This window comes from Oryctolagus cuniculus, chromosome 13 (genome assembly GCF_964237555.1).
Source record: "Oryctolagus cuniculus chromosome 13, mOryCun1.1, whole genome shotgun sequence".
NCBI lineage: Eukaryota > Metazoa > Chordata > Mammalia > Lagomorpha > Leporidae > Oryctolagus > Oryctolagus cuniculus.
Genome location: NC_091444.1, coordinates 39,882,618 through 39,899,499, shown reverse-complemented (window position 1 = coordinate 39,899,499; position 16,882 = coordinate 39,882,618). Strand labels below are relative to the sequence as shown.

The following is a 16,882-nucleotide window of genomic DNA, read 5'->3' as shown; positions in this document are numbered from 1 at the left end:
AGAGTTCGGGGGTGGCTTGGTTGGAGAGTCGGTTGGAGAGTTCGCTGGGAAGCTCGTTATTTCGTTCTTCTCTTTACTTGTGCTTGCTTTACTGTAGAAAGAACCGACTGAAAGGGAACAACAGCATCCGGTCCAGTGCCGCTCCTCCGCTCGAGGAAGGGCAACAAAAGCCTCTATGTGAAAATGGAAATTTCCCAGAAAATTTCTCAGAATTTTTGATTGTTTAACTTCCAACAAAACGCTTTTCTAATTTATGGGCAACAAATTATAAAAATACATGAGTACAGGTAAAACAATTGTATGTAAATTATTATTCTCGCGCAGGAAAGCATGCAAATAATGGTGAACCACCAGATCACCATTAATTAATTTCAATACACTTGAAAAGGACCATATGCCAGAGAAGCAGAGAAACAGGAATACAAGTTTGATAGAACTTAGTGTTTGTCATCCTATATCTGAACTCCAGTTAGTCTTGATCACTCCACTTCTGATCCAGCTTCCTGCTAATATGCCTGGGAAAGCAGCAGATGAAGGCCCAAGTACCTGGGCCCCTAATACTCATTTAGGAGACCGATTCAGAGTTCCACGCTCCTGGCTTCAGTGTGGTCCAGCCCAGGCTGTTGCAGCCATTTGGAGAGTGAACCACTAGATGGAAGGTATCTGTGTCTGTCTCTTTTTCTGTCACTTTGACTTTCAAATAAATCTTTTTTTAAAAAAAAAAAAGCCATTCAAACTTTTAGTGACTAAGAATTAGATACAGGAGTGGGCGCATGGCACATAAGTTAAGTAACCAAATAGACATCCACATTCCATATCAGAGTCGTGGTTTGAGTCTCAACTACTTCACTTCTGATCCAGAGTCCTACAAATGTACACCCTTGGAGGCAGTGGATGATGGTTCAACTACCCGGGTCCCTGCCACCCACATATGAGATGCAGTTCCAGACTCCTGGCTTCAGACCAGGTCTAACAGTGACAGCTGCTGGCATTTAGGGAGTGAAACAGCAGATGGAAGATCTTTGTTTTTCAGATAAAATGAAAATAACAAAAATTTTCAAAAACTTATCGTCATCTTTAAAAAGGATTTAGATATGGAATAATTTCATTAATGAATACAAATATTAGGAGACAAAGCCACATTGAGCAAATGAGAAGTATTTGATAAAAATATCTTCATGTTGATCCACAGTCATTTTCTGCTCCCAAGGCAGTTCTTGAGGGCGAATGAGAGCTCAGAAAATAAAGGCTTAAAGGGAGGCCAAGGGAAAAGAAGCTAAGAGAAGCAGCCTTCCATGAGAATTTGGCACCTGTACACCCACTGTAGTAAAGAATATCCCAATAAGCCCTTTGGAGGGTTGGAGATTAATCACCCAAGTTACTTTCCCTAGAATTTAATTCTTTCCAGCAACCCTGGTTGAGAAGAGCAAAGGAGCAAGGCTGAAAAGTAAAGTTTTGCGGTGTAAACTGTAGAGAATAGGACCTGAAAACCTAATTTACTTAGAGAAGAAAACTCAAAACTCAATCAGGATATAATCAGGTGAGCTTAAACAGGAGAAACTGATATTGTGCTGGTTGTACTTTCTTCAAGTAACTTTTCATTAAACAATAATTTTGGCTACCCATCCCCATATGTCAATATTAGTGAGCTCTCGGAGTGTGTATCTGGATGTGATGTGATACCTGAAATTATTTCAGCTATATAAAGAAAATCAGTAGTTTGGGAGAAACAGGTGAAAAATGAAAATGTAGTTCAGTGTAAGATTGAATTTTACAGTGAGTCTGAGTCCAGGTTTTAGAACGAGATGTACATAAACACAATCCTGGCTTTAAATAGTTTGTAGTAGAGCCGGCGCTGTGGCACAGCAAGTAAAACTGCCGCCTGCAGTGCTGGCATCCCATATGGGTGCTGGTTTGAGTCCTTGCTGCTCCACTTCCGATCCAGCTATGATCCAGATCTGATCCAATCTGCTAAGGTCTGAGAAAGCAGAAGATGGACCAAGCCCTTGGGTCATTGCACCTGCATGGGAGACCAAGAAGAACTCCTGGCTTTGGATCATCGCAGCTCCGGCCATTGTGGCCAATTGGGGAGTGAACCAGCAGATGGAAGACCTCCCTCCCTCCCTCCCTCCCTCCCTCCCTCTCATTCTCTCTCTGCCTCTCCTCTCTCTGTGTAACTCAAATAAATAAATAAATCTTTCAAAAAAAAAAAAAAAAAGCTACAAAGGGAGGTACAACACTGAGTCTTTTGACTCCAAATTGAAGTTATTTCCCAGTCACAACAAGGCCTTAAAATTTTACTAAAGAATACAAAATAGGTTTTCTCCATCCTACTTTCTCATCCTAAATTGAGTTCCTTAAAAGTTTTTTAAAATACACCGAATATCTGAGGCCAATGTTATGGTACAACAGGTTAAGCCAATGTCATACGTGAGTGCCAGCTGCAGTCCCGGCTACACCACTTCCAATCCAGCTCTCTGCTAATGTGCTTTGCAAAGTTGTGGAAGGCAGCCCAAGTCTTTGGGTCCCTGTACCCAAGTGGGAGACCCAGATGGAGTTGTTGGCTCCTGGCTTTAGCCTGGCCCAGCTCTTGGCCATTATGGTCATTTCAGGAGTGAATCAATAGATGAAAGATGTGTGTGTGTGTGTGTGCGCGTGTGTGTCCCTCTCTCTGTAACTCTGCTTTCAAATAAATAAATATTTTTTTAAAAAAATACCATGGGGGCTGGCACTGTGGCATAGCGGGTAAAGCTGGACCTGCAATACCAGCATCCCATATGGGCACCAGTTCAAGTCTCCGCTGCTCCACTTCCAATCCAGCTCTCTGCTATGCCCTGGGAAAGCAGTAGAAGATGGCCCAAGTCCTTGGGCCCCTGCACCCACGTGGGACACCTGGAAGAAGTTCCTGGCTCCGGAGGCCCAGCTCCGGCTGTTACGGCCAAGTGGGGGGTGAATCAGCGGATGGAAGACCTCTCTCTCTCTGCTCCTCCTGTTCTCTCTGTGTAACTCTAACTTTCACATAAGTAAATAAATCTAGTGATTATGTCATGTTTAAAAAAATATACCGTGGAAATTTTGAACTGAAAGACAGAGAAATGTAGTAAAAATAAATGATACAAAGGCCTGCAGATCCTATCTCCTTTGTGCTTCCTGACTTTCTTTCTAGTATACACAGCCTCAGTAAGTCCTGTCTCTCCAGGTCAACAACTCTATCTGGAAACATGGAGTGGCAGCAGATCTGTGAAAACTATACATTTACAAATGGGGAGGAATAGAAGAGGTAAATATGAGAACGAAGCAGAAAAAGACAGCACCCACAAGAGACTGTCCCTCCTACCACCCCCACCCTTCAATCTATTTAATCCTGAGCTACACTTTGTTTCAAAGTATTCCTTCTCCAATAAGATTAGTTGGTTTAGGAAAGCTAAAAGTGAAATACACTGTCCAAGATAATCTTTGGGATCTTTTATGGGCCAGATGTGTATGATTTCATGAAAGCACTAATAAATAACACTTCATGGAATAAATTCAGAACCACATTTGTTATCTACTATACAGTATTCTCTCTCTCTCTTTTTTTTTTTTTTTTTTTTTTTTTTTTTGGACAGGCAGAGTGGACAGTGAGAGAGAAAGACAGAGAGAAAGGTCTTCCTTTACCGTTGGTTCACCCTCCAATGGCCACTGCAGCTGGCGCAATGTGGCCGGCGCACCGCGCTGATCCAAAACCAGAAGCCAAGTGCTTCTCCTGGTCTCCCATGCGAGTGCAGGGCCCAAGTACTTGGGCCATCCTCCACTGCACTCCCGGGCCACAGCAGAGAGCCGGCCTGGAAGAGGGGCAACTGGGACAGACTCCAGCGCCCCAACCAGGACTAAAACCCTACCCATTCCTCTAAGGCAGGGTGAAGCCAGCCAGACTTCCCCCTGTCTGATAACTTCAGGGTGAAAACTCAGAAAGGAATTTTTAGTATTTACATGCAAAAAGTCCTTTGTTCCAGGAGAAGAGGGGAAGGCAAGGCCTATCCCCTTAAGAACCCTCAGCCTCAACCAGACTGCATGCTCAGCCCTCTGCCTCTCTGCTGAGCCGCCCGCCTGGCCTGCCCAGGTGTACTCTGTACTCTCTCCACTCACCATGTAACCTTACTCGACTGGGCACTCTCTCTCAGGTCCTGTCTGGAGAGGTGCCCATCCGTTCTTACGGATGTCCCTTCCAAAATAAACCTTGTTATTTGCTTTCCACTACTCTGTCTCACGCCGGGATTCTTTCTTGCACGAAGACAAGGACCCTGACATTCTCCAGTAATAGCTGGAGCTGAGCCGATCCAAAGCCAAGAACCAGGGGCTTACCTCTGGGTCTCCCACGCAGGTTCAGGGGCCCAAGGACTTGGGCCATCCTCCACTGCTTTCCCAGGCCATAGCAAAGAGCTGGATCAGAAGTGGAGAAGTTGGGACTCGAACCGGCGTCCATATGGGATGCTGGCATTGCAGGCAGTGGGCTTTACCTGCTGTGCCACAGCACCAGCCCCCTGTCTTTATTTATTAAAAAAAAAAAAAAAATAGATTCAATGCTTAAAAATCATCAGAGCGTAGGGGCCCAGCACTGTGATGCAATGGGTTAAAGCCTAGGCCTGCAGCACTGCCATCCCATATGGGCGCCAGCTGGAGTCCTGAGTGTTCCACTTCCGATCCAGCTCCCAGCCAATGTGCCTGGGAAAGCAGCAGAGGATGGCCTAAGTCCTTGGACCCCTGTGCCCACATGGGAGACCCAGAAGAGGCTCCTGACTCCTGGTTTTGGATTGGCTCAGCTCAGGCCATTGTGGCCATTTGGGGAGTGAACCAGCGAATGGAAAACCTGTCTCTCTCTCTACCTCTCTCTGTAACTCTGTCTTGCAAATAAAAATAAATAAATAAATATTTTTAAAAAATCATCAGAGTGCAAAAATGGTTCAGAGCCTCTGCTGGGTTTAACTTAGGTGTATTTACAGGGTGTGTGGCATAGGCAGGGTCACAGGGGTGTGTCCAGAAGTGGGCATAACAAAATACACAAAGGTGGTCTTTTCACTTCACAGAAGAACCCTGCCTCACTTCCGCATGACAGCACTATAAAACACAGATCACAGGCACTATTTTCTATATAGCTTATGAAAAATGCTGTGCATGGTACATGACTATAAATGCAAAGTATACGTGTCTCTGTTGGGAACATCTCTCTACAGGGGAGGGTTTAGCTGTGTCCCAACCTGTGAGAGGTTGGGAGTGGTGGTGGGGACAGGACCTAGGGGCACAGTTGTGCCAACTCCCCTTTTCTGAAGAAGGCTGAAGCTCACTTGCCTAGGAACATTGGCATGACAACAGTAGGAATCAAACAGGGCTCCAGAAGCACAGCAGTGTCTTAAACTGATCTTCACACTTGTAACCACAGGCTCACCACTTCATACTTGTCCTAAAAAAAGCAAACCTCTTCATATCAAACATGGATTTAGCATCCTACAATGGTCTACTGCCTACATGATAAATGCACACTCTTCAGAAAGACACCAAGCCCTTCTCAACCCTTCCAGTCTCATCTTTTGGGATTTCTTCCTATACACAATCTGCTTTCCCAGGCCATAGCAGAGAGCTGGATCAGAAGATAAGCCGGGACTCGAACTGGTGTCCATATGGGATGCTAGCACTGCAGGTGGCGGGCTTTACCTGCTATGCCACCACATGGCCTATTTGTCATTCTCTAACTTTTCCTTGCTCTTAAGTCACCAAACTTACTGAGAATGTTCTTTTGTAAGAGAGGAGGCCTACTCACTCTTCAGAACATAGTTCAACCATCCTCCTCCTTCAAGAACTTTCCCTGACCACTGAATTTTCTTTGGTACTCCAAAGGCTTTTCTTCATACTTCATTCGCCAACTGTATCCTAATTTTGCTAGCTTTGTACCTAGAAGCTTCAGCCCAATTATGAGATCCTGGAAGGGAAGGGATAGGCTTTATCATGTTAGTAGTATTTCCAAAGCCTAGCAAAGTACCTATGCTCAAAATATGCTCCCTTTGATGGTGTTTTTGTAACATAAGCTTACTATTGCTGTCATTATTATCAGTGATCTGGAAGACTGAAAAATAAAGCTGTCACTATAAATGTCAAGTATTCCTGGAAGCCACTCACTTCCTCAATTTTAATCCAATCAATGTTGAGCCGTGCTGGCGCAGAGAGGGAGGGTATTTTAAAATGCTGGTATAAAACATGCAAATATTCATGTTAGAAAGTCTATCAGACCAAATTAGGGAAAAAAATAAATGGGATATCAGTATTTATTATGAAACCTTTAGAAAATCTCAATCAGAAGGAGGGTATCTTTGATTATGTTCTTACTTTCTGTGGGGAGCAACTCGGACTAGACTAAGTTACTGGAATTAAGACTTATTCTATGCATCTGCTCTCCCACAATATGGCGCTGAGAAGGGAGTAAACAACTTCTACGCAGCTGCCTCTCGCCAACTTGAGTGACGACCTGCAGGAGCTGATCCTGCTCCTGATTGGAGGAGAGCAGCGTATTCGGCGTGTGGGTAGCAGAGTTGGGATTAGTGGAAGAGGACTATAAAGGAGGAGAGAGACAACATGCACCAGGAATATCTATCTGAAGGAACATCTGAGCAGCCCCCGAGAGAGCCGGCCGGCGGTGTGCCGCTCCCCCATGGAAGTGGGGAAAGTGGCAGGGGGAACCGCCCTTCCACAGAGGTGGAAGGGTCGGCAGCCAACCCAGGAAGGGCCGAGCAGACAAAAGAACAGCGCAGGGTCCTGTGTCGTTCCTCCCACGAACAGGGGGAGTGACACTTTCAAAAGATAAAATCAAGCAAAAGTAGTCTTTTAGGTAATGCTTAACATACTTTGAGGGTTTCCAAGGTATATTTAATCTTAGCTAAATAGAATGTAAGCATCAGAATAATTGTCCTAATTTTTAAAAAAATGAATTTTAAAAATGATTTCCTATTGTCAAGTGATTAAACAATTTATAAAATAAAACCAATTATGCAAATTTACCTCCACAAACAAATAATTCAACCATCAAACATCAGTTCAGAGAATATCCTTATTTAAAATCTAGTCCATTTCCGTTGGAGAAAGGAAGATAGATACAATGTAGCATTTGGTACAAAAGGAAGAATCCTAATTCAACTCTTTTCAAAAATGTTAGAACATGTGATTTGTGGGTTTTTTAAAAATTCCAAATATAACTCACTGTATTTAGCACCTCCTGTACTTTCCAGTATATTAGATAATTGCACACCAAGTTAAAAACAAAATAAGGGAAAACATTCCTGCCACCCACTCTTTCATAAAAAACTGGAAATATTAAACACATTCAAGCACCTTCTAAAGGTCAGTGTGACTACCCCCAAAGAAAGCTGTTTTTTCTCAATTTAAAAATGTATGTGAGGATTTGGGCACAGGTTGGGGGGGAGAAGAAGAGAGAATTGCATGATTACTGGTGTTGGCAAGAAACATGGGTTAGTAATTTTCAAACCCTGCTCTGAAGAATCACATGGGTGCGTCAGTGGCTGTGGGGCCCCAACACCCACATTAATCCAAAAAGCTGCTTTTATTTTTTTCTTTTTGTCATTTACATACTGAACTTCTGCAAAAGATTTTGTTTGAAAATCATCTCCAACCTTAAAATCCAAAAATCACCCAAAATGATTAGTGACAATGCACAATACTGACATTACTGTTGAATAAAAAAAATGCGTTAAGTTCAATGAAGAAAAATTGTTTCAAAGAGTGGTAAAACAGTAAGAAACAGGCAAGATCTAATCTATGTAGTTGCTTTACCTTCATGAATTTTGTTAAGCTAATGTTTGCTGATGGAAGTGGACACAAAAGCTTTCTTGACTTGATTTTGGCAGAAAGACAGTAGATGGTTTCAGCAGGAAACTGGCTGTGGGTTCACAGCCAACAGTTTTGGCAGGGGGAGATATGGTCAAGCTGAGAGCTGACATTATTGGGAATGTTTGTCTAGGTGGATGGGAGGGGCCCACATAGTAATATAGGGAGAGAGTACACCTACCCTACATTAGTGATCTGCACAAGAAATTACACCCTTTCCTGCAGGTATTCCTGAATCCTAACATCTACCTCCTTCCGAGCTTCCACTTTCAACTAACGCCATCAACAATCAGAAATTAGTATTTAACCACAGTAATTTATGAAAATAATCATTTCCTAAATAAATCTATTTACATACACCATTTTAATGCTTTGTTTTCGCTGAAGAAAAATACACAGATGCAAAAATTTCTCTGCCAGTGACTTGGGTTTCCAGTGCCAGGTGATAGATAAGATGGACCAACTATATTCACCATTCTCTCCTTCCCCAGACAATTACCATTGAGGTGGCAGACAAAAGAAAATAGAACCTGAAATGTTAGTGTAGCTAGTGGATTGATGAATGATTTTCCTATTTACCAAACTTCCTGTAATGTGGAACAATACATCTTAATGCTCATTACTTTACAACAGAGAATGCAATTCCACATTAAGACCCAATGTCAAAAGATTAAGATCAGAAGGAAAAAAAATGAATTCATAAATGCTTAACTATATGACTATTCCCTGACAAAAACTATCCTTTAGATTAAAAAATTGAGAAGATGAACAGTAAGTTTAATTACTTTAAAGTAATATTCAGTTTCAAGTATCACTGGATATTCCTTTGAAGGTATAAAAATAAAAATATTGATAGTTTGCTCCAAACACAGGGAAGACAAATGTCATTTTTGCCAAAATGTGGTTCCTTATTTGTGATGTAATTCATTTATTTAATAAGATTTTAAGAACCACAATTCTAGTTTTTCCCTATGGTAAAACTAAGGTGAAAAGAAGTTGTATACTTAAAATAGAATGTCAATATAATATGTATACCCTCTAGAAAAACACAGTGACTTAGATATCTACATTCAAGATTGTACAGATTTTCCTATGCTATTTTCTAGACTTACATAGACAAACCAGAAGTCCCAATGGCTTACTTTTTCAAAAGATATTAAATATGAAAACCATATACAAGTTACTTATAGATCTCATCATGGCACTTACTTAGATCTCAAAAAAGATCTAATAGAAAATATCTATAGAACTAACAGCATAAGTTTCTGCAGGAGACCAAAATGTCTTCTTGCTCTGACATTCATATTTGACACAGACTAATACATGAGCTAGATGGTTCAATTCTTTTTAGTGTAGGACAGAATATAAATATAATTTAACATACTTTATACCAGATTTTTAAATTCTATACCATCAATAAAATGTCAAATTTTCATCTAACTTTAAGTTTTTCATCTTAAAATATATTAATAAACTTTTTTAACAGCACATGTATCATTAAAATCATTATACAATGCACAATACAGGCAAAGCCAACTGTATTTGCATTACTGATATAATTTTTATGTAACATTTATTTTCTGGTTATAAAATCTGTATCTTCAAAGAAATAACCACACATAGATGTGTTTCCTATCTTCTAAACCAAGGCAAAACTGAACTTATCCCTGACACATATATAGTTTAAATGCTGGTTTGCTTGTTTAAAGTAAATTATTTCTATATCTGTAATGAACAGGAAGTGTCGGAAAGGCAATTCATGGCTCATGCCACCTGAGGGAGCTCCTAAAATCGTCTAACAACTTTTAGAATCAAATTTTTATGTACTAGGGAAGAGATGGAGTCCTGCTTGAAGACCTTGGGCTCAGTAATGGCTTGAAAAATGTGTTTCTTCATAAAATGAGAATAAATATCTCCAATTCCTATCCTTATAACAAAATTTGAGTTTCTAGAGCAGGAAGAATACAATCAAATAACTTCAAATGATAGAAACAAAAATTACTACACTAACTAAACTCATAGAATCATCCTTTTAGACTACACGCTCATTATCAACAAAGAGAAGTTCATATTTTTGTAGAAAATAAATTCAAAACTCACTTTAAATATATAATGATTTACAAATTGGTCAAATAATTTGCTTTAACATATACATGGCACTTCACTTCAAGAATACAAGTAAACCGTGGACACTTTACCTGTTTCTTGTGAATTTAATACTTCTAAGGCATGCATCATGGCACTTGCGAAGACATTGGCATCCTCTTTGCTGCCAAAGTTGAGACCATACACCTGTCTAGCATCTCGCCACTGGTGGAAGGTCTGTGTAGCTTGATTGTACTTCAACCCTTTAGGAATGGCACAATTTATCACAACCTAAAAGACAATAATTGTTTATAAAATCAAGCTAGTACTTGGCAAAATCAAAGAAGTCAACAAATCGTGTGTGTGTGTGTCTTCATCCAAAAGTGTTCACAACAGATCTGGATAAAAATGATTAGAACAATTACCTAGGGCAAAGACTAGCCCACATAAATATCAGTCTAAGGGAAGTTACACTGTCTGATACTTACAAAGATCTGCCTTGACACTAGTGTTGTGGCACAGCAGGTTAGGGAGCCACTTACAACATTGGCTTTCCATATCAGAGTGCTGATTTGGAGTCTAGGCTGCTTCACTTCAGATCCAGCTTCTTGCTAAAGTGCAGAAGAAGGCAGCAGAGTACACCCACATTGAGTCCCTGCCACCCAGGTGGAACACCATGATGGAGTTTCCTGCTCTGTTTTGGCCTGGTCCAGACCTGGCTGTGGTAGCCATTTGAGGAGTGAACTAGCAGATGGAAAGTCTCGGGGGTCTCTCTCTCCCCACCTCCACCCTGTCACTTCTTTCAAATAAATAAATCTTTAAGAAAAAAAAGTGTGCCTTAACACTGTAAAGAAGCACAACAAAATTCATATCCCTCGTGACATATATTTTAAGTACCACATCAATAAAAAGTACATATGATTTAGTATGTAACTTAGTGAATATTCAATATAGCCAATACCTAAACAAGAAACAGAACATTAGAAGCCCCTCCCTTAGCTCCTGCCATCTCACAAGGTACTAGCCATACTTCTAATATCATAAATTTGCAGGTTTCTAAATTTCATATATGTGTGGTTATAAAATATGTACTATAACATATCTGTCCTCTTTTCCTCAAAATTATGTTCATGACAGCCACCCACAGCATGTAGTTTGGTTTGTTCATTTTCACTGCTCTATGGATTTCTTTATATAAATTGTGCTTATTTAACCATTCTCCCATTAATGAACATCTGCATTATTTGCAGTTTGGGGCTATTACAAATAGTGATGATAAGAACATCCTATTAAAATGTCTTTTGATAACCATAGGTACACATTTTGCTGGGCTTATACCCAGGAGGAGAACTATCACAGACCATATTTATGTTCAACTTAAATAGGTAACTCCAAATAGCTTTCTAAACTGGTTCTATCATTTTATACTTCCACAGCAGTATCCAACAGCTTGCACTGCTCCACCTATTTGCACCATCACAACTGGTACGACTGGTCTTTGTTTTAGCATTTCTGGTGGATGTGACACCAGTTTGCATTTCCTTGATTACTCTTGAGGTTTAACACTTCCTTCACTTTTTATTCAGTAGCTGCATAACTTCTTTTGTAAATATCTCCTTAAAACATATCTCCTGCCCATTCTTCCCTGAATTGTCCAAGTTTTTATTCATAGATCTGTAAGAGTCTTTTATATATCCTGGATATGATCCCACTGCTCATCATCTGTTTTGCAGACATCTTTCTCATTCCATGACTAGCCTTTTTTCACTGATACTTGCATCCTCAACATAGTTCTTCATTTAGTTCAAATTCGCAATCTTTTCCACTACATTTAATGCTTTCTCTGTCCAGTTTAAGAAATATTTCTCAATCCCAAGGTCATTAAATATTACCCCATATTACTTTCCAAAAGCTTTATTATTTTACCTTTCACGTTTACATCTCCAATCCAACTGGATTTGATTTATTCCTATGATGTGAGATACAGCAAATTTCCTATTTGTCTCAATATGGTTGCCCAACTGATGCAGCACCAGCTATGAACAGTGTTGCAGGTTTACCTCTTTTCATAAATTAAATGTCTATATGACTGTTTCTGTCCTCCTGGCCAAAAAAGCCTATCTTTCTGCCAACACTACAATATATTAGCTTTATTCTAAGTCTCAACAGCCACTAGAGTATATTCTCCTATTTTGTTCTTTAATATTGTTTTGGCTCTTTTCAACCCTTTGTGTGTAGCTACAATTTTACAATCTGATTGTCAATTGCCACCAAATAAAGTGTTATGGTTTTGATTATCACTGAAGTTAAAAAAAATCAATCTAAGGACCAGTATTGTGGTATAGTGGGTTAAGCCATCACCTGCAACACTGGCATACTATGTATGGGTGCTCATTTGAGTCCCAGCTGCTCTACTTTCGATCCAGCTCCCTACTATGTACCTGGGAAAGCAGCAGCAGATGGCCCAGTCCTGCCGGTTGCAGCCATTTGGGAAGTGAATCAGCAAATAGAAGATCTCTGTCTCTCCCTCTCTCTTTGTAACTTTGCCTTCCTAATAAAATAAGTAAATCTTTTTAAAAAGTCAATCTGGCACTGTGGCGTAGTGGGGTAAAGCCGCTGCCTGCAATGCTGGCATCCCATATGGGCGCTGGTTTGAGTCCTGGTTGCCCCACTTCCAATCCAGCTCTCTGCTATGGCCCGGGAAAGCAGTACAAGATGGCCCAGGTCCTTGGGCCCCTGCACCCACGTGGGAGACCTGGAGGAAGCTCCTGGCTCTTGGCTTCGAATCGGCACAGCTCCTGCCGTTGTCACCATTTGGGGAATGAACCAGCAGATGGAAGACTTTGTCTCTCTCTCTGCCTCTCTGTAACTCTGCTTTTCAAATAAATAAATACATAAATAAATCTTTTTTTTTAAAGTCAATCTTAGGAAAACAAATTATAAAACTATTTTTAATGCATGAATATAATATACCACCTTGTATTTAGATTTATTCAATGCTTTATGGCTGCCTATGCAGAGGTCCTTTAATCAGATTTGTTAGGTATTTGATAAATTTTTCTGGTTGTTATAAACAGAACAATTTTTTTAAACTTTTATTTTCTCTGATGACAATTAATTATTTCTCCATCATGACAATATACTCAGAAATAGCCTTGCTAAACTCTTATTAACTCTAACCTAATGGAGCCAGCAATGTGGCATTGTGGGTTAAGCCACCACCTGTGATGGAGGCTTCCCATATGAACACCAGTTCATGTACCGGCTGCTCCACTTTGAATCCAGATCCCTGCTAATGTGCCTGGGTAAGCAGCAGGAGATGGCCCAAGTGCTTAGGTCCCTGCAACCACATGGGAGACCTGGAAGAAGCTCCTGGCTCTTGGCTGCAGCCTGGCCCTGCACTGGCTGTTGCAGCCATTTGTGGAGTGAGCCAATGGATGGAAGATCTCTCTCTCTTTCCCTGCCTCTGCCTCTCTATAACTTTGCCTTTCAAATAAGTAAATCTTTTAAATACAAACAAAAAACCTCTAGCCTATTAATTTAAAAATTTGTTAATTCTAACTGTTCCCAAGTTCTACTATTCCTCGTAATTTACATTCAGGTTTTTCCCCTAAATACACAGCCATGTCATCTGCAACTGACAGCTTTATTTCTTCCACCTGAATTCTTGTACATTGTATATCTTCTTTTATTTTTTACCTTTGTACACTGGCAAAGAATTACAATCCAATGTTGAAGAAGAGGTGCTATCAGGTATCCAAGTATCCATGACATTTACCCGATCTTCGAGAGAAAGCTTTCTGGATTTCACCAGGAAATAAATACTACCTTTCTTTTTATTTATTTATTTATTTATTTATTTTATTTTTTTGACAGGCACAGTGGATAGTGAGAGAGAGAGACAGAGAGAAAGGTCTTCCTTTGCCGTTGGTTCACCCTCCAATGGCCGCCGCGGCCGGCGCACCGCGCTGATCCAATGGCAGGAGCCAGGTGCTTTTCCTGGTCTCCCATGGGGTGCAGGGCCCGAGCACTTGGGCCATCCTCCACTGCACTCCCTGGCCACAGCAGAGGGCTGGCCTGGAAGAGGGGCAACAGGGACAGAATCCGGCGCCCCGACCGGGACTAGAACCCGGTGTGCCGGCACCGCTAGGCGGAGGATTAGCCTAGTGAGCCACTGCGCCGGCCAACTACCTTTCATTTTAGTATGTCTATAGCTACCTTTTATCTGACAGGGAAAGCAGCTTCTTGTTCCCCAACAGCTAAGGGTTTTCATCATGACTGCACTTTATCAGGTGCCTTTCAGCATCTTGAGATGACTGTTTTTTCTCTTTATATATGGGGAATTACTCTAACAGACTTTCTACTATTAAACCAACCGTACATTTCTAGGATATAGAATCCTAGTCCCTGTGTATGAGCAATATCAAGAATCCATGCATTTCTTAAAAATTAAAACAAAACTTTTAAAGTTTAAAATTGTTTTTAAAAAATCCATGCATCTTTTTCTCATAATATGTACTTTACATGAACCATTTGAATATCTTCATATACATGGATTTCAGTTTTTTTGCATCAAAATTAATTTACTTTTTTTAAACTTTTATTTGAAACTCAGAGTTACACAGAGAGAGAAGGGGGGGGGGGGAGAGGGAGAGGGAGAGGGAGAGGGAGAAAGTCTTCCATCTGCTGGTTTACTCCCCAGATGGCTGCAATGGCCAGGGGTGCACCGATCCAAAGCCAGGAGCCAGGAGCTTCTTCCTGGTCTCCCATGCGGATGCAGGGGCCCAAGGACTTGGGCCATCCTCTACTGCTTTCCCAGGCTATAGCAGAGAGCTGGATCGGAAGTGGACCAGCGCCCGTATAAAATGCCAGCATTGCAGGCGGTGGTATCTACCCGCAACGCCACAGCACCGGCCCCCAAAATTAATTTACTTTTAAATTCTACGTCCATAATTTTTTTTTTTTTTTTTTTTTTTGGACAGGCAGAGTTGAGAGAGAGAGAGAGAGAGAAAGGTCTTCCTTTTCCGTTGGTTCACCCCCCAAATGGCCGCTACGGCCGGAGCTATGCCGATCCGAAGCCAGGAGCCAGGTACTTCCTCCTGGTCTCCTATGTGGGTGCAGGGCCCAAGGACCTGGGCCATCGTCCACTACCTTCCTGGGCCACAGCAGAGAGCTGGACTGGAAGAAGAGCAAACGGGACAGAATCCGGTGCCCCGACCGGACTAGAACCCAGGGTGCCTGCGCCACAGGCAGAGGATTAGTCAAGTGAGCCACGGTGCCGGCCTTATCCATAAATTTTTAAGTAAATGTCATATTTTCAATTTTTATACATTCTTAGATTTTTGCTATTACTCTAGGAATTCTTCATATATTTTCATAAGCGAGATCAAGCCACAACTTCCTTTCTAGTGTATTTGTGTCAGTTTCTGATATAAAAGTAATGCCGAACTTAAAATGAATTGGAAATTGATCATCTTTTTGTATTCTCTGGGAAGAACTATGTAATTTGGTATTATTTCTTCATTAAAAGTTGGTTCAAAAACAAACCGCATCAGTAGAGTCACCTGTCCTAAGGATTTTCTCCTGAAAATACCCACTTCAGTTACTTTAATGACTAAAAACCTGTAGTGATGTCCCTGCCTTCTTAATAATGGTTATCAATGTCTTTTTTTCTTTAGCAGTCCCTCTTAGGAGCAAACAACCCTTAGTGTGTTTGCTTTCTACAGCATTAATTTCTACTCTTACCTTTCTTATTAATCCTCCTATTTTACTTGGCTTTAATGTCTTGAGATGAATGCTCAGGCTGAGAAGTCATAAATACTTTTTTCTAATATAAAAATGTTCTGTCACTCAATTTCACATTGAGAACAGTTTTATCTGCATTGTACTAATGTTGGTAATGTACTATGCTTATCATCTTTCAGCTCAACAAATTTTTCTAATTCCATTGTGATTTTTGTCTTTGACCTATGGGCTATTCACAAAGGTTTTTTTGTTTTTGTTTTTGATAGGCAGAGTTAGAGAGAGAGAGATACAGAGAGAAAGGTCTTCCTTCTGTTGGTTCACCCATCAAATGGCCGCCATGGCTGGCGCGCTGCACCGATCTGAAGCCAGGAGCCAGGAGCTCCCAAGCTCCCAAGCACTTGGGCCATTCTCCACTGTCTTCCTGGGCCACAGCAGAGAGCTGGACTGAAAGAGGAGCAACAGGGACAGAATCCGGCACCCCAACCGAGACTAGAACCCAGGGTGCCAGCGCCTCAGGAGGAGGATTAGCCTAGTGAGCCGCAGTGCTGGCTAATTCACAAAGGTAATTCTTAACTTTTAAACCTATGGGTTTGTCTAGCTAGCTTTTTCCATATTAATTCTGTTGTAGCCAGAAAACAAACTTTGATTTAAATCCTTTAAAGCCTCCTGATACTTGCTTTATGATGAAGCATATGTTCAGTTTTGAAATACTTGACATATTTCTTTTTTAAAAAGTATTTATTTATTTGAAAGGGCAGAATTAGAGAGAGATGGGAGAGACAGACAAGTCCTCCACCCTCTGGTTCACTTCCCAGATGGCTGCGACAGCTGGCAATGGGCCAGGCCAAAGGCAGGAGCATGGCACTCTATCTGGGTCTCCCACATGGTTAGTAACAGCCCAAGCATTTGGGCCACCTTCCACTGCTTTCTCAGGCCATTAGCAGTGAAGGACCTGGGACTGGAACTGATATTCACATAGGATACTGTTGTCACAGGCAGCGGCTTAACCCACTGTGCCACAATGCCAGCTAGTAGATATGCAATTCTAAGTGGTCCATTTATTTTCTCCCAGTATTTTGAAATACACTGCCTTCTAACTTTGGTTGGTTCTACTGAGTTCTACTAACCGTTGCCTCTTTTTTTTTTTTTTTTTTTTTTTTTTTGAAAGGCAGAGTTACAG

The 16,882-nt window shown here is 41.1% G+C and overlaps 1 protein-coding gene across 18 annotated transcripts in view; it reads right to left on the bottom strand.

Annotated features, from left to right (window-relative positions):
* Positions 1–16,882, bottom strand: part of ENAH (ENAH actin regulator) — a 172,800-nt gene that overhangs the window by 63,695 nt on the left and 92,223 nt on the right. For all 18 annotated transcript variants that reach the window (XM_070055420.1, XM_070055422.1, XM_070055412.1 and 15 more), the window contains one exon: positions 10,071–10,248. In XM_070055420.1, the coding sequence (XP_069911521.1) occupies positions 10,071–10,248 (178 nt within the window). The remainder of the gene's footprint in view (positions 1–10,070; positions 10,249–16,882) is intronic.